Genomic DNA, 22,189 nt, shown 5'->3' with positions numbered 1-22,189 from the left:
GATTTACCTTCAGGTTCGATGGGTCCATTACCGGATCCAGACCCCCGAGTTGTATCGTCTTCATCATCGCCGATATCAGGACCGTTTCCAGAACCAGAACCATCGACGCCGTCCCTTTGCATGTAGTCTTCTGTGTAGTTTGGACCCAAGGAACTTACAGCCATCTAAAATTTATTTGCTACACTGAGTTCTCTGATGGGATCGGAATGCGAACATGTTTTTGCTGTGTTAATATACTTACATGATGGACATGTCTCAGCTTGTCTACTAAATTGGCGATCGTTGGATCGACTTGTTGTAAACTGGACTGTTGCTTTACTTCAGGGTTATATTTCTGCATGTCCTTTGCAGAACCGACAATGGTCTTGGTATATCTGAGAAATGTTTTTTAACTCTAAGATCAGATTCTTCAGTGTGGCGCGAAAATTTTTTATCCGTATTTTAAGAAATTATTTTTTTAATCACTTTATATTCGATTTCAGCGATTTTTATTCAAGGAATAAGTTGTTAATTACTATGCTCCTTTTATAAAGTTTTGGGTCGGATCTGTCATTTATACAGAAATGATGTGCATTGCGTGGCGAAACAAGATTTTTAATAAGTTAGAACACGATATAGATACTTACTCTCCTATTCTTTCGCCATTCCAACACTTCTTATCACGTTGATCGGCAAAGGTTTCTTCGCCACAAAGAGTATCTGCTAGATCTGCATAGAAACCTTTAGTTTTCGACATGGTAGATAAGAAGGAACTGAAATGTGCCTCGGGGAAATGCGGATAAGACTTAGTAGGTGACACTCGGTTTTTCATGATTGAGGCAATGGTAGTGGCTTCCACAGTCGAGTGACCTTCTTCCAAGAATACTGGCATTTTGCAGTTTATTTTCACCTGAAAAAAACGGAAACAATCAGGAATGTCCAAATCTTGAAATAAAAAATTTAAAAATACACTTTTTACAGCGAGACCTTAGGCTAACAAAGAATAATTATACACGCGTGCAGACATTTTTTAAATTGAAAACTTTAGTTTCCGCAGTGGTACCCACTCTCACTTACTCGTAATCTTAACATCAATAATGGAACCATTTCTAAACTAACCCGCATCTCATTTCTGTTCAAAAAGGGTCTTTATGTTAATCGTGAAAGCTCAAGGTACCAGCATAAAATCTTCAGTGTGGTACAAAGTGGTAGTAAACTGCAACGCATCAAGATAATGAAATTTGACCCTTTGTTGGGTTCAGTTACGGATTTGGCTATGAAATTGTTTGGATGAAAACTAAGTTGTCGTGTATCAGTGATTTTACTAAAATCTTAAAATAAATCACAATTCTGTATATGAACATAGGCGCATGAATGATCCTTCGGTCGTGTCTACATGGTGAGGCTCCATTTATAGATTCAACCTAAGCGTTAAGTAGTTGGTTGCGAGAACATTCTTTGATGAAGGAATGATCTCAGCGAGTGCTGGTAACATGTTAACTTAAAACTATTTGGCTTCATGCTGCAAATAAAACGCTACTACTACTTATGATTCTATTAGGCTGATGTTATCCATTTTTCCGAATAAATTGTCTATCTATGGCATATAGCAAATAGATATTCTCTTACAACATCGAACGGTCTGGTCTCCCCGTCTCGGAAAATTATGGCTACACGTTTTCGCAATAAAAGTTCAATTTGAAATTTTCTTATTTTACGCTTTTAACAGCTTCTCGGGCCAATTTTAAGACCGGTGCCAAACTTTATTTTCCTTGCTGCTGTCGCAGACTTTGTCGTCGGAACTTCCTGGAGAAGCGACAGAATCGCTTCTTCGTCTGCTTGCATAAAAATTAATTTTTAACTGTTTCATGCTCGTGTACAGTTTTTTTGACTTTCGGTAATTGAGAATAAGCAAAGTGGAAGAACACTCTAAAAATTATAGGACAAGATCTATGAACCACACGAGTTGCAGATGCCGTTTACAAAATGGAAAATTTTTTAGGTGTTCAGGAAAATTACGAAAAAAAGAGCTATAAGAGGTAAAAACCATTTTGACTTTTCCCAAGTGGAGCGTTTCAGTAACCGAACCTCCTGTAGCCGGGACCGGGCTGTCCTCGATCTGGCAGCAGAGGTGTGATGGCAAATGCGTGGGAAGATTGGGGCCGACTTGTCAGCTTTTTGCAAAGAATGCCTTGGAAATAACAAAACAATAAACAACTGCAATGATGGGAATTGCGCTAAATTAAGCGAAAGCCCCAGAAAAATATTAAAGAATTAGAAATGCATTTATAATACACTTAAAAAACAGGAAAATAGGGTCACGGCGACAGAAAGATATAAGTTAACACCTCGCCATAGTGAAACGAGTCATTTTCACGGTGTTCCCAAGTGAGTATTGCCATATTGGATTATTTCGGTATTTTCCCCGCAGATGGCCCTGGAGCGCAATGACGGTAAAAAAACAATTGACTGTTTACGCGCCATATCGAAAATCTGTGCCACGCTAAAAATGAGTTCGTGAAAAGTGCCGTTAAATAATCACCCGGAGTGGTGTTTCTTCAATTAATCTGGACTAACATTGTATTTCAGATGTCTACAGGAATTTCTTCTGCAACGAAATGCTTCAAGGGTAAGTTATTCGCTACTTTTTTTGTGCATTTCTGTTTGCCTCGCTTTCTCGTTGATTTTTATGTTAATATGCGCCTCAATGATGTTGAGTGCTCCACTCACACCACTGCTGAATATCCTAAATCCATTCGTAGAAAATACAGATCCTTATATAAAAAAATTCAAGTAATCTCTTAGCAAATTTGAGGTTCTGTGTAACGTTTCGGATTGTAGAATTTTCACGGAAGGTGGCTCTGGAGCGTCATGATGGTTAAAACAATTGAATGTTTGCGAGTCGTATTGAAAATCTTCGGGCCAGGCTAAAAATGTGTTCGTGAAAACTGCCGTTACATGATCACCCAGAGTGGTTTCTTTAACTAATCTGGACTAACACTATATTTCTGATGTCTACAGAAATTTCCTCTGCAACGAAATGCTGCAAGAGTAAGTTATTTGCCACTTTTTTGCGTATTCCTGTTTGCTCTGCTTTCCCATTGATTTTGATATTAATATTCGCATCAATAGTGTTGAGTGCTCCATCCACATCATTGTTAAGTATCCTAAATCCATTCGTAGCAAACATAGATCCTTATATAAAAAATCGGATCATCTCTTAGAAAATGTAAATAACGTCTCGAATTGTGAAATTTTCGCGAAAGGTGACTCTGGAGCGCCATGACGGTTAAAACAATTGAATATTCGTTTGTTCGTCGTGTCGTAGATCACAACGCTTCGCTAAAAATTAAGATCGAGTGGAACAGTGGCTCGAATCCAGACCAGTGGCGTAGGCCCAAAATTCAGTTTTATTACGATATAAAACGCCCAAAACACTTTGCGCAAAGAAAATCATATTAACATTTTCTCGGTCGATAAAGATAGCGCTGTAGTTACAAAGGACAGTGTTACCTATTAAAAACAGAAATTAAAGTGTTGACCCACATTTAAGGTCATCCGAGCTTTTTTTGTTGAGATGCCTGAGGCACTTGCATAGTGGACAAAATCAAATGTTCATTCATATTCCTCAGACAACAGCAAAGGATGCTGTTTCAGGAATAATCAATAAACATAAATAATTGAAAAAAATATGATAAACTAAGCGCCGAAGTGGGATAGCCAAATAAATGCGTAGTTTTTACTGACTGTAACATCGATATTCCTTTTTTAAATGCTGGCAGGAAGAGGATGCGGAAGGAAAACGCGATGCACCCTCGGCTAAATATCCAACATGGAGACACTGCACTAAGATTGCATATTATTACATCAGTTTCTCTATTTCTAACTCAAATTCAAATGAAATCAGTTTCATGGATGTGCCAAAAACTGTCCCTGATTGCTTGTTTTCACGATTCGCCATTCAATTGCCCTTCTGAGTCATGTTTAAAATGTCGACAGATGGAAATTATAGTAAGTAATATTAATGTCCGTCTACAGGACCTATAAATTCACTTTTAATACCCCTACAAAATGATAGGGTTTTACTTAAATTGATTCCAACAACTGGCAATATATTTTCTAGCAATAATAGCCCTTGACTCGTAATAAAACCACTGACGATTAGGAAGGCCATTATTTTCAATGGATCAAAGGTAAAACTTTATTAGAGGTTCTAGGACACTAGAATTTATAGGGCCAGGAATTTATCTCGACGGCTTGTGAAATAGATTCCTATAGAAATTAAGGTTCAATCTGTTTCGATTATTATTCGCGGAATTAGGATATCAATTCTTCGGCCGAAAGCTTGGAATTTGGTCTGGTTATTTCAAAACCGGATTTCACTGATAAATTCGAATAATTCCAGGTTTATTTTAGATTATTTTAGATTAGGTTAGTTCTCTCGGATGAGCGTGGTATAGATAATGACCTGATTTGAATAAGATCTGCTTACTTTTAATTATTTTGAACCGTGATAGCTCACATGTAGGGATTATGCACTAATCGACATTACATTGCCTTCTTTAAACACTGAAGTGATTTCCTTCCTGAGGCGAGAAAAAGAACATAAAACCATATCACGAACTTCGTATGTGTGGCGCCAAGACTTTGCCTGGAGCTTTCCTTAAGACGTGGTAACTCCAAGATATCATTTATCATCTAGTGCAATTAACTTTCCTGATGGGATACGTCAGAAGAATTTCACTATTGCTAAATATGTTTATTCGCCTGAGATGCCTGACGATGTATCCTATCATAATACGGCATCATTAATTTCGTAAATACCGTTTCATAATGTATAAATAGGCAGTAGCTCAAGGAAATACTCGTTAAGTCTTTTGTGTGCTCTAATGAAAACGATATGCGCGGTCAGAATACATAAAATCACAACTCAGTAACAAATGGCTTCTGCTCGTTCCAATTAACCTGGAACAAAATGGTCGGACAGGAGTAATTAGCTCTCCCGTGACTAAAATATCTATAACACCTAACTTAACACACTCCAAGTGTCATATTTCTTTCTCTATTGTGAAAGTTAAAATTGCATGCACCAGGGAGGGCAATTCATTTCAGGTCCGCTACGGCGGTGTTTGCGTTTTAAATGGGGACTCGTTTTGTTTGCGGGAACGCGGAATATTATATGAATGGCCTTTTAAGTTTTTGGATTTAATGTTGGGATTTAGAAAGATATGGTTAGGTAAAGCATAAAAAATGCTGGAGGACGAAATGTAATTTGGCTTAGCGCAACAACAAGAAAATAGATGACAAGAGCCGTATCCCATTCATCAAGCATATAAAGGGACAAAGCATTAAGAAATAAAAAATTCAAAGTTCTAAAAAATACATTTATGTATTTCCTCCAGGTTTGCGCCTTTTGCGACCCTCGTATGCTGTAAATTGAGCCAACTTTGAAGTGACACGTAAAGGTTTTTTCGATGCGTGGAGCCTTAAAAAGTCCAAATGAAAAAAAAATTAATACATTTTTGGTAAATTTATTCACTTAATGGAATGACTAGCGTAAACTTAACAGTTCCATAACATCTCTCAAGTGGTACGTTAAACAATCACACTGTGCATGTGCTACATACCGGGTGATTTAAGAAGATGGCTCCCATATAATTAAATAATCCTGGCCTTTATAATTTTTTTGTTTTTAAACTTACAAAGTTGAAATTTGGAGGGAAGCTATGCGAGAATAAAGCCGATTGATTGACATTAATGAAGTTTAACTAGCATTTCCGGTTTAACCGGAAATGAGCGCAATTTTCGATTTTTGAAAGTAACGCCCTATAAATTTTTATTTTTTTGGAATCTAGAGATCACGTTGAGTCTAAAAATATATTATTTAAAAAAATATTTTTTATTTTTGTGAAAAAATTAATTTGCTGTTAGTATTCGGAGAATGTCGTCAACGGTCCCCCGATTCTGCGCGACTTTATGCATAAAGGTTTCCAGTTAGAAACCATCGAGGCCGCCACTATTTGAAAAAAATTATGAATGAAATGAAAACGGGATATGCTAATGAAGGAGAAAACTTTACTATCATTGAAGGCAAATAAATTGATGTTTTATTTATGGTAGAAGTTAGTCCAAGTACATTAATTCGTGAGGTAGCTCTAGAATGTGAGATTAGCTGTTCGTCAGGGCGTCGAGTTTTGAAAAAACTTTTGTATTCTTGTGGTTATCAACAAGTAATTAATTGAGATGTTCAAAACGACCACCTTGTTCTCAGCAAGCAAAAGCGTTTTGAACTGTTTTCCTCGTAACGTGGTCCAATTGAGTTGGGGTAATATTATTTATCGCTTTACGAACTTTTTTTTTATTCTTCCCAATTATTAGAAGTAGTGACGTAAACTTGGCTTTTATATAATCGAATAAAATATTTCTACTTGTACTTTTGTTCTGTCACTTGGAAGGCGATCTTGACCTACCCCACGGTCAGAGTATTTTTTCTTAAATTTTAATGTTTTTAATAATTTAACAGTTCATTTCTAAGTGAACACACGTTGTGTCTAGTATTAAAAAAATCAGGACAAAAGAGCTTTTTAGAAAATGGCAATGAGCCACCATGTTGCCATTTAAAAACTGAAGATAAATGGGAAAAACTGTTTTTCGCTATTTAAATTGCTTATAAAAGTAAACCTACTCAATAAAATGACAAATTAGTATTTTTCCCCATAATTCTGGCCTAAAATTGTGCCTAATAAGAATTCCTTAGTGGCGTAGCTCGACATGGAAAAACCACAAAAACAGTTTTTTTTTAATGACATATTTTTAGCCTAAAAATAACCTCTAGTTTCCAAAAAAGTAAAAATGTGTAGGGCATTACATTTAAAAATCGAAACTTATGGTCATCTTCGTTTAAATCGGAATTGCTAGATAAACGTTATTAATATCAATCAATCGGCCCTATTCTCATATAGCTTCCATCCACATTTCAACTTTCTTCCCAATTCAAAAATATGAATTATAAAGGCGAGCCTCGTTCTTAAATCGCCCGGTATATTGTTATTTTGTTATAAACAATACAGTTGGCATTAGCTGTACACTTCGTATAGCTTGTACAAACTTAAAACGAAATTAAATTTATCTATCGAACACGATATAGGCTTCACAGTCTTTGAGAAAAACGGTTGATATCAAAATTGACAAACGAAAATAAATTATTGCGGTATTTGCTGCATTTCCTATCAAAGACCTTCTACCTTCCATATTAGTTAATTAAGGTCCTGATCTTGCCTGGTTAATTATATAACTACACGTACGTCGAGACAGATGCAGGTGAGAAAAGCACAGTTTATCGGATTCCGTCTGCATTTTGCGGAAGGCGAACTTAATTGAAGTAAATAAATTCACTTAATCATCTTCACGTACACATATTATGCAATAACTTCCTCTGGGAATGACTTTCAATTAATATTTTACATCAGCCATCAGGATGAGTTAGAGATTCCTCGAGCTGAAATGGATGGGAATGTCACACGCGGGTACATACTATATCCACGTATAAACTTATGGCCTGAAATTACTTTGTTGAAAACGGATAGAGAATTTAGAAGTTTTGCTTCCTGATGTAACATGTACCTGCATGGGACTGGCGTAACAATCAATTTCTGGATTAATTTTTACCTGAACGGTTTGTTTATTCCTTGAGAAAACTATTCCTGGCACGCCGGATTCGGCGACGGCCCCTTTGATATCGAAAAAAGTAAAAAAAGGCATTTTGGGCCACATGCTTTTTAAATGAAGTTGAAATTTGTTTGCCTGTTCTTATTTCGGCCCGGGCCCCAGAGAAACCTTTTGCCTTTCAAATTGTTCAAGGTTTATTTAAATTTGCGCAGTTTATGGCATTCCTCTACTGGGATATGCCTTCGCGCGGACTTGATCTTCAGCTCGCAAATAAATTCCCATACACAAAAATGCAAAATTATACCAAATCACCATAATCCATCCTAGCGGAGTAATATGATTCACACTATACAATTTCAGTCAATTTGTCATTACCTCGATATCTCAAACTGGATTGGCCTGATGGACTTGGCTCATTTATCATGCCAATCGATAAAGTTCATACACCTATTCCATTATTCAAATTTATTGGTATATACAAACGAGGTGTCAGGGTAATCAACTTAATTGCTATATAGATAAATTGTCTAAACAAATTGAGATCGATATAACACCTCCAGCCTCAAGTCACGCATTTTAGATTCTGCCGCTCATTGAAGAAGCAGGTCGATTCTCCTGGGATGAAGGACTAGCAAAGTAGTGCTTTTTCGCAGCCTTTTTTTGCGAGGTGCCCCTTTGTCTTTTCCTTCCTTGATCGAACGGCTAACAAAAAATATTAAGGACCGATAATACATAGATTAGGTAAAGTGGCAGAGAAGTTTTTTCTCTTTGTTCGGGCTACGGCGCCAAACCGATATCCAATCGAAAGGACCAACTTTACAGTTGTATACTCCCGAGTCAATTCAAGTCCAAGCTCAAGTCAACTTGCTATGATTAATCCCTTCTAGTTGTATTGAGAAATATCAGTAACATAATTTAAACACACAACTAACAAATTGATGTAAGCACCAACTCAAGCTTGAATATTAATTTCGCTAATGCTGCCTTCTGCGATAAATTTTGTACAGCCGTCCCAGGAAAATCCCATAAATTGGCCCTATAAAAAATTACCTTTTAATAAAATTGTTATGCTCTAGCACTTTAATCCTATAATCTGCCTATTTATTATACCACCGATATGCGTTTACCACACCTTCTCGGCCACCGATCAGGAAATAGACGGAATACGTCTGATGAGAGTGCAAATAGAGAACCCGATGCACTTAAAATGTCTTCTTCGTGAGTTAAGTAGTCCGGGAAGTAGACGCTGATGGAAAATTACTTCCTCTACCTGTACTAGCATGTCTGGCAGTTTTTATGACTAGTTATTAGAAGGGAGTTCCTCAGCAATTCCCAGGACAGGATTATGGCTTGTGTTTTTGCGATATTTTAACTAAGCAATGCAAGGAGAGGGGAACCTATAGCGTGATTATTTTGATGTTCGACGTCTCAACCTTCGTATTATGACGAGGTGAAAATCAAAACCGGTGCCATAAGAAATATACAGGGCGTCCGTTTCCGGAGTCGAACCATGGAGACCTCAGTATAACGGGGCAAAGTTGCGCGATTTCCAGTTTAAGAGTAGAATTTGAAAAGTTCTTTAGGAACTATTACAATATATTGGGTTAAAAAAGGATTCGTACACCTCTCGGGATGCTATATTTCCCTCTGTTTTTCCAATAAATGTGAGAGATTAAAAACACACAAGGGGCAGTTGTATAATAGGTATAATAAGGTATTTTCTACAACACAATAGAAGTCAATAACATTTATTGCAATTATAAAATAAATGATAATTCAAAATTCCCGTAGTAAAAGCGTGTTCGTACAGTTCCAAAAAAAAATGGTCCCTTTGATGATATTCATGCATTTGTGATGAAATATCCAAACGGGCCAATTTAGTTAAATATCTAAAATGGTCTTAAAGCACTTTAGTGATTGTAAAATTCATAATGGGTCGAAAAGGCAACGAATTGAGCATGGAAATGAAGACACTTATTGTGCGCCATTATCAGCGGGGTCAATACATATGAAAAATAGCCGAAACTGTGGACAAACCGGTCAGTACTGTATAATATACCGTAAATAAATATAAAAGCAGGGGCTTAGTTGAAAATCAAACACGTTCAGGGGCCCTTCGAAAGTAACGAAGCGAAATGAAAATTCCTTTATAAGATAAATTATGAAAAACCCACGTGTGAGTGCTCCTTTTTGGCAGCCGAGTTAGAATCCGCCACTGGACAACGCATTCATCCAGAAACCAATCGGGTTCACGTCAGAAAAAATACTTTTCATGGCTGAAAACCCGCAAAAAAACCGTGGGATTAATAAGAAGAATCGTAAACTAACAATGGAGACTGCAAGAGACCATTTAAACCAGCCGATAGAGTTTTGGCATAGTTATTTTTTCGGATGAAAGTAAATTTAATCTTTTCAGATTCGATGGAGCCAAATTTGTATGGAGGAAACCTGGAAAACGTATGAATCCTCGATATTTGCAACCTACATTTAAGCATGAAGGCGGAAACGTCTTAGTCTGGGGTTGTATGACTGCAAATGGAGTGGGAAACCTTCATTTTATTGAAAGAACAATGGATAGATTTATGTATAGGGACATATTAAGTGAAAATTTATATGCCAGCGCCGAAAACTTTGGAGTAACTAAGGATTATTACTTTCAATAAGATAATGATCCGAAGTATACTTCCAAGGTAATACGCAAATGGCTGTGGTATAATGTTCCCCACCAGTTTAAAACACCTTCACAGTCTCCGGATCTGAATCTTATCGAACATCTATGGGTCCATCTCGATAGACAAATCCGAAAAAGGCAAATTCAAAACAAAGTTCAACTTCAGGGCGCGCTAAGGGAGAAATGGCAAAATATTATAAAAAATAATAAAAATCAATTGCGCGTTCGAATATTTTTTTGATGTAGGAATTTCTAATTAATGTTTTTTTTTTGTTTGCAATAAATATTATTGATTTCTATTTTGTTGTAGATAATACCTTAATATATCTATTATTATATATAGTGGTGACTAAAAGTAGATAGACAAAGAAAATTTCTCAATTAAATCATGCATATGTTAATTGATGTGTTTCCTATGCATGTATGTTATTTGTCGCAAAACATGTTATAAGAAATAATAAACAAATGTTGATAAAGTTACTTTATTGTCGATAAAAAAATAAATCTTTGGATTTCGCTTGGTCAAAAGTAAATAGGTGCGGCAAAAACAGTTGAATTTACTTTAAATTCTTAAGATATCAGAAAAATATTAGTACAATTTGCATTTGGTTTATGGTCTACAACTGTCTTAAAAAAGTGAATAGTTAAAGATTTTGATGGGGGTGGGCGGCAAGTACAAATTGCCCGCAGGTTCGATGTTAAAAAGGGCACCATTTAGGCTATAACAAAAAATATCAAAGAACTAGATCAATTAACCCGAAACTAAAAACTGGACGACCAAAGAAGCTGAACAAAAGAGATATGCGAAAGATAAAGAGTATTAGTTCGAAAAATCCATTCATGTTTTCTGAGAAAATTCGATCTGAGCTGGAAGTTTTTGGAGTTTCTGTGTCTTCAAGGATTGTAAGACGAAGATTAATCGAAGAGAAATTATTTGCATGTAGGGCAGCAAAAAAACCAGCTCAATAAGAAAAATCGAAATGGATGTTTCCGAATGGAATTTGCTAGATATCTTTATTGACTCAAACGGTATTCGCTGGAGCAATGAATCCAAATTCAGTTTGTTTAATTCCGATGGCTTCAATACGTTAGATGTCCCACTGGACAGCGGTTAAACCCTAAAAACACCTGACCTACGGTTAAACATGGAGGAGGATCGGTAATCATATGGTGATGTTTCAGCAGTTTTGGTATTGGCCCACTACGTAAAACAAACGGAATCTCGGACAGTTTTGCGTATACGGACACATTTCAGAATGTTAAGTAAGACAATTTACTGTTGAAATTTTATTTTCAATGCGATAACGGGATCAAACATTCCCTAAAGTTGGTTAAACGATTTCTTAAAAAAGAAAAGTTGCCGATTTTGAAGTGGCCTTCCCAGTGGCCCGATCTGAATCCTATAGAAAACCTTTGGTAAATTGTTGGTCAAGGATTGACAGATAAAATTTTTTCAAGTTGCGATGAACTGTTTACTGAAACACAAGAAAAGTAGCAAAATATTGATCCAGTAATATTAAACAAATTGATTGAATCAATGCCGCTTCGAGGTCAGGCTGTTATTGACAATAATGGATATTTTATCGAATATTAGTGCCTAGGGAGGGATCCCAATTGATTTTTGAAATAATTTGAAGGGAACTGTCGTGTTTTTCATTTTTATTTTTAAATGTTCTATCTATTTTTGACCAGGTAAATTCCAAAGATTAATTTTTTTGTTGACAATAAATTAACTTTATCAAAATTTGTTTATTATTTCTTATGACGGGTTTTGCAACAAATAACTTACACGCATAGGAAGCATATCAATTAACATATGCATGGTTTAATTGAAAAATTCTATTTGTCTATCTACTCCGGCCACTACTGTAACTGCCCCGCCCCTTATGTGGTTGAGATTTCTCAAAATTGTTTGAAACGGAGAGGGAGAGAGGGAGGGAGGGGGAGAGAAGAACGGAGAGAGATAGAAAGGGAGAGGGAGAGAGAGAGAAATATTGCACCCTCATGGGTTTACGAACATTTTTTTGACCCACTGTAAATATTTTGATCGACGCTTCGTCATAGCAACTTTTCCTGTTCTACAGCGTGGCGATTTCGTATCTTTTATCATTACTTAGATTCTCTTGGCGGAGCGCCGAAAACGGACGCCCTGTAAAAATGTATTACTTTAAAACACCGACGAAATACAATGGAAGAACAATGAAAAAAAACCTTTTTGATGAAAACATCAGGTTGCCGTATAAATACCGACATCGCATCAGGATTAATAGGGGTTCTGATGTATTTCACGCATAAAAGGTGTGGAATAAATTCTCACGTTCGAAGCGAAGCAAACATATCAAACAGCTCAAAAGGCCATTTTTCCTCAGTGATTTTTCAGTGATTTGTGAAACGCCTTTCCCTAGTTTTATATAAACACATTATTCATCCCTTGAATAATGTTCGCATCGTATGGTGGTAGTTTTTCACTCGGCAGCGTTCGGATCCGTTTCTTGACATTTTTCGATAAAATCATCAGGATTTTGTGGCTGGTCACTCCTGCTTGAAGGATTTATACCCACGCAAGTTCTTTTTTCACTTTTCGATCAAATGCTTTCAGCACCCGGTACAATGCATCTTCAAGCTCTTCTCCCATCGCATTAGGAGTACGTAGATGTTTGATTTGGCTTTAATGCTTCTCACCGAAAGCTTTCTCCTGCGCTTTTATCCTATTATGGGCTTAGTCTAACTAGTAAACTTCCAAGAGAAGACGATAGTGGTATAAAACCGACGGCTATTAGCGGCTCGGTTAAAGTGTTACCTCCTGCCGTACACAAACAAGTCGTATGAATGAACGCTTTTTGGGATAACAGGTAGATTTCACGTCAGAGAAACACCGCAAGTCATCCGGTATTATAATCCGATTCTTCTAGATTTGATAAATTGATCGGGGATTATGATTGGGGCCTACAAATTGATTATCGTTGCATTCCAGCCCGGCGTGGGATGAAATCCTCCTCAAGTGTTATTCACGTCTCTGTTTATACAGATACATTTTTACGAATATCACTTATGGGAAACCAGGGCAGTGACGTAGATGAGTCTCGTGTGAATGTTCTGGCTATTTGTATAGGGTGACCAAGATTGCATATTTTCGATGGGAGGACAATTAAAATTTCCGAAATTAACAGTAAGCACTCGTTAGGTAAATACACTTGTGAACAAAAGTTTGGAAACCCCAGTTAAGATGTTGATAAATGGTAATTGTTCATTTAATAACTTGGAAATATCACCAGTAAACAATTTTCAATTATGTGTTGCTTAGTTAAGAATACGAAAATATGATAGGAGCAACAACAAATTTGTTTATTACCAAAAAATAATAAACAATTCAAAATACTGCATTTTTATCGCGGGACAAAAGCTTGGAAACCTTACTTTATCTCAGTAATGTTTAAGTGCTTTAAGAAGTTGGTTTTGTCAAAATAAGATTAACGTTTATAAATGGCAAATACGATAGAAATCCCAATTGCCATTAGAGAGCAAACTGTAAAATTAAAAGAAAGTGGGAGAAGTTATAGAGAAATTTCAGAGATCGTGCAGCTTCTGAAAGGAACAATTTCTAATCTAAAATATTAGGAAGAAGTATCGATCGCCTTAGAGGTGGAAGACCAAGATCTATTGATGCTCACGTGGATAGAATTATTAAGAGAATCATCTAAGCAAGCTCACGTAAAACTGCCAATGACATCCATCAGGATCTAATGCTGTCTAACATTCATAATGTATCCATGAAAACTTTCCTACGTAGGCTGAGGCAAATGGGACTTTTTAGAAGAAGACCCGTTAAAAAAACACTTACATCAAAAATAATAATAAGGACCATTTATCGTTCTCTAAAAAATACATTACTCGGTCTATTTAAAATTGGAATTGTGTATTTTGGGAGCGATGAAAGTAAATTCAATCTGTTTGGTAATGATGGGAAAGAATATGTAAGACGTCCTGTGGGAAGAAGGTTTGACAAAAAATACCAGCTGCCAACAGTAAACTACGGCAAAGGAAATGTTATGGTTTGAGGATGTTTTTCTCGCTCTGGTGTTGGCCCATTGGTCATAATTATGGCCAAATTGGACCGCCTTTCTTATGGGAATATTTTACAAAACCATATGGCCCCTTACGCCCAATGGCACATGTCGTTAAGATGGTGGTTCCAATAGGAAAATGATCCTAAGCACGTTTCTAAATATATGAAAGAATTTTTATCTGTGAACCAATTGAAGTGGCGGAGCCAGTCGCCTGATTTAAATCTTATAGACCATCTATAGGATCTCTTAGAACCCAAAATTCGTGATCATGTCATATCGCATAGGGAGGTTTTGGGGAATACACTAAAGTGTGAGTGGGAACGCATTTCGGTTAACTTTTGTGAAAAGTTAGTGGATGAACTCTATGTGTGCTGCAGTTATTCAGGAAAAAGGATGTACAACAAGTCAATAAATTAAACAAATGAAGTTTAAAAGAAATATGTACTGGGTGTTCAGGCAAAAAGTCCCAGTATCCCTCTACCTTTTTAATATATTGAAATAGAAAACAATTTTTTAATAAAAAATGCTTGAAAGCTCATGTAGTTCTCCACGATTGTCATATGTTTTATACAGGGTATTTAATAGGAGTTTCCAAACTTTTGTCCACAAGTATATCTACACTCACTTTCATATGAAATGCACCACCCGGTAATAATAATAACTAAGTCTTTCAATTTTGGCAAAATAATGCTTCATAACACAGCATCAAGTGATCAGAGTTTCAGTAAAAATTAAACATACATTAATTAAAAAGTTGATGATGAGTGACATCGCCTCATACAGCAATGCAAGCATGTACTCTTTACGACATGCTTTGCACAAATGATCAATGTCCTCCTGGGATATTTTATTCCATGCCACCCTAAGGTGGTGTGGTAGGTCATCTAAATTGTTTGGAAGCTGCGGTCAATTTCGGAGATGACGACTTATCATGTCCCAAATATGTTCGATAGGTGATAGATCTGGCGACCGTGCAGGCCAAGGCAGCATTTCCAATTGTGGTTGTTCTAGGTACCTTCGAGTAATGTTCGCAGCATGCGGCCTTGCATTATCTCCATCACTCGATCATTTGATATTTCATTATGAAGCATTATTTTGCCAAATTTACAAGACAGATTGTTACTGAGTGGTACGTCTCGTACGATTAACGCACGCAAAACTAGGCCTGTGTCAGGGTAAAAAATCAAGTAATTTTCCATGACAAGAGGTTAGATACCTAGGTAGAGAGGAAATCATGAAACATGGAACGAATCGTCAGAGCGGATTCAAAGAGAAATGCACGATTGTGGAATTAACCTCTCTTAGAACACAGACAGACACATTATGTTTATTATGCAAATGGGTTACCTGAGGTGAGAGTGCAAATGCAAATAACACAGAGAAAAAAGGAATCAGAAAAGGAGCAGAAGAAATGGCAACGTGCAAATCCGCGAAAATTGCGATGTAGAAAAATGTGAAATGTACATAGATCGATTGGTTGAGCATGAGTTAAGAAACTTATTGATAGAATTCAGTCACATATCCATCGCAGTTCAAAGTTTGCCGTCTTTCAACACCAAACACTCACAAAAACTTAATGTTTCTGAAGATTTAGGACCTACTTTCACGGTAGCAGCATTTGTTTGTTTACAAAGCAGTGATAAATTATACTGAAAAGGCAAACAATGGAAAAAATGTGCATCTGCTCAGAAGTGAGTTCAACCGGCGAATGAATATGATAAATGTCGGTACTTAAAGTTTATATACCATACGTGTAGTTAAAGTCTGACAGCTTCACCTTAAAATAAAAGAAAATAATATTTAAAAGTAATAAGCGCCCATGCTATTTCCATACAATGCCGATGGGTGAGTGTGCCGGTCGGAGTATATTTTATTACCTCGCTAATAGATTTGGATAATTTATAACCCATAGAATTTTCTCAATTTATTTTTTAATTTGTTTATTTCTCTCCTTGTGTCTTATGTCGGGTCTCTTATGCAAATAGATACTTTAACGCGTTTGTGTGGTCATAACGTGGGCGAAAACTATTTAGATGTCGTCAACTACAGTTATTTCAAGAAGTCACATTATATGGCCTTTCCAAAATGGTAATTATCCTAATAAGGCACTGGCTTTATGCCTTTCAAAACAAGGAAGAGCAATAAATCCAGATTAAGATCATACTAGCTGAGGAACAAATACGTCGCCCAACATTTTTGAGTTAGTAAATGTTCTCTACAGGGTGTTTCAAAATTATGGGATCGAACTTCTAGGGATTGTTGGGTGCAGCAACAGAAGACACCTGAGTATGAGAATTCGCGTCTGCAAATGTCTCCCTAACGCGCCGGGGTCTTATGATGCTTCAAGACAGTCGTGTGCAAAAATATTTTTATCGGATTTTAGTACGTTTTATTTTAACTCATTTGTACAAAACAACACTTGAGTATTGTTCAAAACGTCCTTGGAATTCATTGCACCTTTTTAAACCACGTACGTGGTTTCTGCACACTTGGCTAAAAATTTGATAGTCGTTTTGAGCGACTTCAAATGCCGCAGTAATTCGTGAAATCAGGTCTTGGTCCGTTTCATAAACCAGAGACCTTACGTGACCCTAAGGAAATAAATCTAAAGGTGTTAGATCGGGTGATTTAGGAGGCCACGGAATTTGGCCACCCCTGCAGATTTAATGTTGTCCGAACTTACGATCCGAATATAATGCGTTCGAGTTCAAGGGCGACATTTTGAACAATTTCTGTAGCGTCATTTTATACAAACAAATTAAAATAAAACCTCCTAAAATTTGATAAAACACATTTTTTCATGTAACTGTCCAAAAGGATTATAAGGCCTTAGCGCTTTAGGGACACATTTGCACACAAGGGTTCCTATGCTCAGATGTTTTCTATTGTTGCACTCAACAATCCCTGGAAGTTTGATCCCATAGTTCTGAAACACCCTGTATATTCCCTAGTGCCCAAACCGCTAATGTAAATGGTGCATACATGAAAAATTGAGGCAATATGCTGAAGTATGGCGATTACTGTAGCTGGAGAGAGTAATAAGCTACCAGATAAAGATTGCTTTGCTTTTATTTTTAAGTTGCCTCGAGCTTCGTAATGCATAATGGAATAAATTTGCCTATGTGCGAAACATGATAAATTTTGCTCGGTAGATTAAGTTTTCCTTGCACTGATGGGGTGAGCAATAGAGTATAGATTTGGTATTAGAAATTTGAATTACTTTACTGACGAATGAGTCAGCGATATTTTTAAAGCGCACTTGAGGGCTATTTGGGAAAATTTATTAAATCGTATTCTGAAACAAAATTGAGAAATTTGTCATATTTGCCTTCGAATGCAATTCCGCATCGAAAACTATTTATGTTAGCCTTAGACAATGTCCTCAAAAGCAAATTGAAGAGACATTTAAGTAGGTTGGCATGTTGACTAGAATGGTGCCGTTTCAAGGTTTTGTTTGATAATTTTTCGACAATCCTGGTTGCGAAACATCTTGTTTCCGCGCCTAATTGAACGCTCATTTTTCCGTCATTTCCATGGAAATCATCTCTTGGATAAAATTACCAGAATCATGATAAATCTGCCCTAACCAGAATAAATTAGCCATATCACTGAAATTAGTGGATCTGGAAGGAGGGCAAATGCCATATTTTCGAATCGCTGAAGTGGGTTTCGTAGAATGTCGTCAAAATGGCGATTGTCTTATGCTGATAATGTTTGCAGAACTGTTAATATATTTATAATTTTTATTTTTTGGTCTGTATATTATATATTAAATATTATTTAAATAATTTTTGGTCGACATGTTTCTTACGCCAAAATAATTATTTCATTAAAAAATTGAACAAATTTGAATGTTAAAATAAAAAAAGTAATATTTTGTTGGTCCTGTGCTGTCTTATACATTCCTGTAGACGTCTATGCGCAGATCTAATGAGGTGATTGATGTCTTAGGGATCTCATTCCAGGCTAACTGGACAGTATGGCATAGCGCTGCTAGCCTTTGTAGGGGATGGGGTAAGTTATGTAATCTTCTACTTACAATAATCCACACATGACCTGCTACCATGTGCAATAGCACCTCAACAGCTCTAATGGACATGCCTCTGTAATATAAACTGAGGATCCCATCTTTCACCCCGTCTTCTTTTAAATCTTGCCCGACCATCAAACATATTCAAACAGTATTTGGATTCGTCACTAAACACGATATTACCCCATTCCAGATTCCAATGTATCCGTTCTTTGCACCACTCTAGTTGATTTTGACGATGATTTAGGGTGAAAGGTGACACAAGATGGAGACGGTAGGAAATCAGCCCAAAACTTTTTATCTGAGGACAAATGGTTCGAATCCCAATGGTCCTTCCATATTCCGCAAACCACTGATTCGTCAGCGTCTTCGACGAGACGCACCTAACCCTTAGTGCCATAATGCGAAGGCGGCGATCTTGGCGTTCTGTAGTTCTTCGGGATCGTACAGTACTTGTCCTGCCTGTTTGCTCTTCTTGAAATCATGCCTGATAACATCTCCCTATAGTGTTTTCACTAGGGTTCAATTTAGTGGCGATTTCCTTAAAGGATCAGCCTCTAGTAGACCCACCATTGGACCTCTTTCAAACTTGCTCAATTGGTGAAAATTTCGCTGCATTCTACCTCTAGGCATTTTTGATTCATCTACAAGCAGTTTCTAAGCACGCTATAAATCGATAAATAATATTTTGCAGTCATATTGTTGATATTTTATTGCAATTTTTCCAGTAAAAAAACCTTAAAGTTCTTGATAACTTGTGAATACATCGATAAATATGGTTGAAAATTTAGTCGTTTTTTGTATTCCCATGTACAAACGTGCATACTAAAATTTTTTTAAAGTAAAACCATTTTTACGGGGTGTCCTTTTTTTTATGTCACGCAGTATATAAATTGACTCACTCTGCCTAGAATCAACCTTCTATCATTAACGTGGTTTATTTTGACATAAATGGTATCGTCGGCCTATAAAACCGAGTTAAAAAAATTGTTTTGTCATGCGCTATGCATCAATTTCGAAAATGTTTTAAATTTTAGTAAATTAAGATTATAGAAGTTGTTTGTTTTTTTTTTCGAGAACTGGGCAAACTAAAATTTACAAAATTGCTTACGTCAAGAGATCAAAAAAGTTGAAAACTTTTGTATGACAATTTCCTTTGAAAAATCTTTAGGTTTCGATTTATTGTGAAAATTAAATTTGAGCATTTCTCAATTTTTTCTCAGTATCAAGAAAGAGTCGGTAGCCCTGTTTCGAATATTCACTAAGCTCAAGACACATTTTTCCTACTTTAACTAACCTCACAGTTCTCGCCGTTTAGAAAATAGCAGCGGCGTCCCATGGCATTTTGGACACCCTGTGTAGCGCAAATTGTAACGTCAGTCGCTCAGACTATTACCATGTGCATGGTGAAAACTGTATGCATGCGACTGCCGATTTTTCGCGAGGCAGCAGACGCTTCTGATGTAGGAAGGTACTGGGAGGGTGAATACACAGTACTTGTCGGTCTCACAGACCGTGCGTGTACCAACGAAAGGTTAAAGGTTGTTTCTGCTGTCATGTTCGGTCGAATTAAGATCGGCCACCTTGTATACTGTAGGAAAAAATTGTTTCTAGATTTTATACAGCATACAGGGGGGAAAAGGTAACAACATATTGTTGCAATGTACGGGCCATAAATGAGAAGTGGACTCTATTCAGTTAGTTCTATCACAAAGTAAACAAGTACTGCATACCACAGGCTGTGGCTAATGTTAAAAAAAAATGTCGTAGGCGTTCTCATCTCGCCAGGTCTCAGACTCAGCCACCTTTCTTATTAACGTCTCCACCGTCTCATGTCATCGACCAGGCAAACATGCCGCCAACGGCTTCAGATCTCGTAATAAGTTTGCTATAGAAAATAGCTCGTTAAGCGCGAGTATTTGCACATCTTTAGGTACTCGGTCGATTTAAGTGCTCGCCCTGGTTGTTTCCTCAGTTGTCAAGCACCTGTTCCAGTCGCGGCTCCTCGCAGACATGAAGGTTTTGCGCTTTCATAAAACGAGCGATCAGGCTTAGGGCTTAGGCAAGGACCAAGGGAGTCGCAGCTACGGTCCCAAGCGAAATGATAGCGCACCCTCAATATTTCTTAAAATATTTACCTTCAGATAAAAGAGCGTTAAAGGCGTCTAGCTTACGGATCGAGAAAGTTTTTTAAAATCATAGTGCAATTAGGTTTCCATCTCGAATTGTCTCTCTTTTTTTTTTTAAGGACCGATTTACAAGACAAAGAGGGAGGCAAAGTGCATGGAATATTTTAAATCGATCATGGTTTTATGTCAAAATAGTTGATTATAAAAAATAAACACATTATACAAAAACCCAAGTATATATTTAACAATATTATAAACAAAAACAAATCAGTTCATTTGCACAAATGTAAAAAGGAATAAAAACAATAAATTCCGCTGCATAAAAGAATGGAATACTTCGTAAAATCCATTATAAACAATATAAAAATTTAATTAAACTAATATTTTGTGACATATCCTTTCGAGTCGATAACGGCCTGACATCGACGGTGCATAAAATCGATTAAACTTTTATAAATGGAAATAGGAATCTTCACCCATTCGTCCTGCAGGACTTCCCACAACTCATTTCGATTGGCCTCATTCGTATCTCGAATTTTTCATTTTAAGTGTTTCCAGAGATGCTCAATCGGGTTTAGATCCGGCGACTACGACGGCTCTTCTAATACGAACGTGTTATTATCATTCAGCCAATTTTTACTAATCGGGATTAATGTTTAGAGTCGTTGACCTGCTGGAAACGTCAAACTCCACTTTGAAGGTGACCAAACCAAATGTGCCTATGCAAATTCAGTTCCGGGTCTTCTGTTCTTAGAAATTAAGGGCTTCTTCACTGCAATTCTTCCAACTAATCTCATTTCGCGCAATCGACTACGCTCCGTGCAATCGCTTATATTGATGTCACTATTGTTAGTGATTTTTCACTTTATAATCCTGGATGACTTGCCAGTATTTGCAACTGATATTTTTTTAATCGGCTGATCAGTAGTGGCCTTCATTTCCCTTTGAGGTCCATGTTTTAGACCATTTTTTACATTCCCAAAAGTGCAAAATTTCCTTAAAATTTTCGAAACTGTCCCTTGACTGATTTTCAATGTCTTTCTAATGTCTTTTTGATTGTAGCCATCACGTGACGTTTGAACTATTAAATTTCGAAAAATATTTTTTCTTCGGCATATTTTGCATAAAGTGCACTACGCAAACGGACTGAATAACTGATAATGCCCTCATAAACAATAACACTACGCAGCATTCCATACTTTTGTCCAACAGGCAAATTGTTTTTATCAACAACTTTTTTAAAAGCAACATTCCTAAGCCAAATATTGCACGGTGAATTTAGGAATATACCTTTACCTTATCAACAAATTTTAAAGACGAAAACAAAAATGATCACCAAGAAAATATTGTTTAAAACAACATTCCACATTATCGTCCACAACTCTATGGACAAATTACCATTTTAATGTGAACTAATAATAATAAACTTTTAATTTAATAACATGTAGGTCCTTCGTTATTTTTTGTGGCTTCAATCGTTCTTTTAAGTAAACTTTTAAACAGATTTTTATTGAAATTCTTATCAAATTCTTGCAATGGTTCTTGAATTGCAGTTTTCAAATCAGGTATAGTATCATATTGCCTACCCTTGGCGCTCACCACCTTTGAAAGCATACCCCACACATTTTGAATAATGTTGAGATCG

The 22,189-nt window shown here is 36.6% G+C and overlaps 1 protein-coding gene across 2 annotated transcripts in view; it reads right to left on the bottom strand.

Moving 5' to 3' along the window:
* The window catches only part of dally (division abnormally delayed protein), a 134,026-nt gene that overhangs the window by 3,654 nt on the left and 108,183 nt on the right, over window positions 1–22,189 (bottom strand). For both annotated transcript variants that reach the window (XM_066302982.1, XM_066302981.1), the window contains 3 exons: window positions 627–889; window positions 242–374; window positions 8–164 (listed from right to left, as the gene is read on the bottom strand). In XM_066302982.1, the coding sequence (XP_066159079.1) occupies window positions 8–164; window positions 242–374; window positions 627–889 (553 nt within the window). The remainder of the gene's footprint in view (window positions 1–7; window positions 165–241; window positions 375–626; window positions 890–22,189) is intronic.

Source organism: Euwallacea fornicatus, chromosome 4 (genome assembly GCF_040115645.1).
Source record: "Euwallacea fornicatus isolate EFF26 chromosome 4, ASM4011564v1, whole genome shotgun sequence".
Lineage (NCBI taxonomy): Eukaryota > Metazoa > Arthropoda > Insecta > Coleoptera > Curculionidae > Euwallacea > Euwallacea fornicatus.
This window is presented reverse-complemented; position numbering and strand designations above follow the sequence as displayed.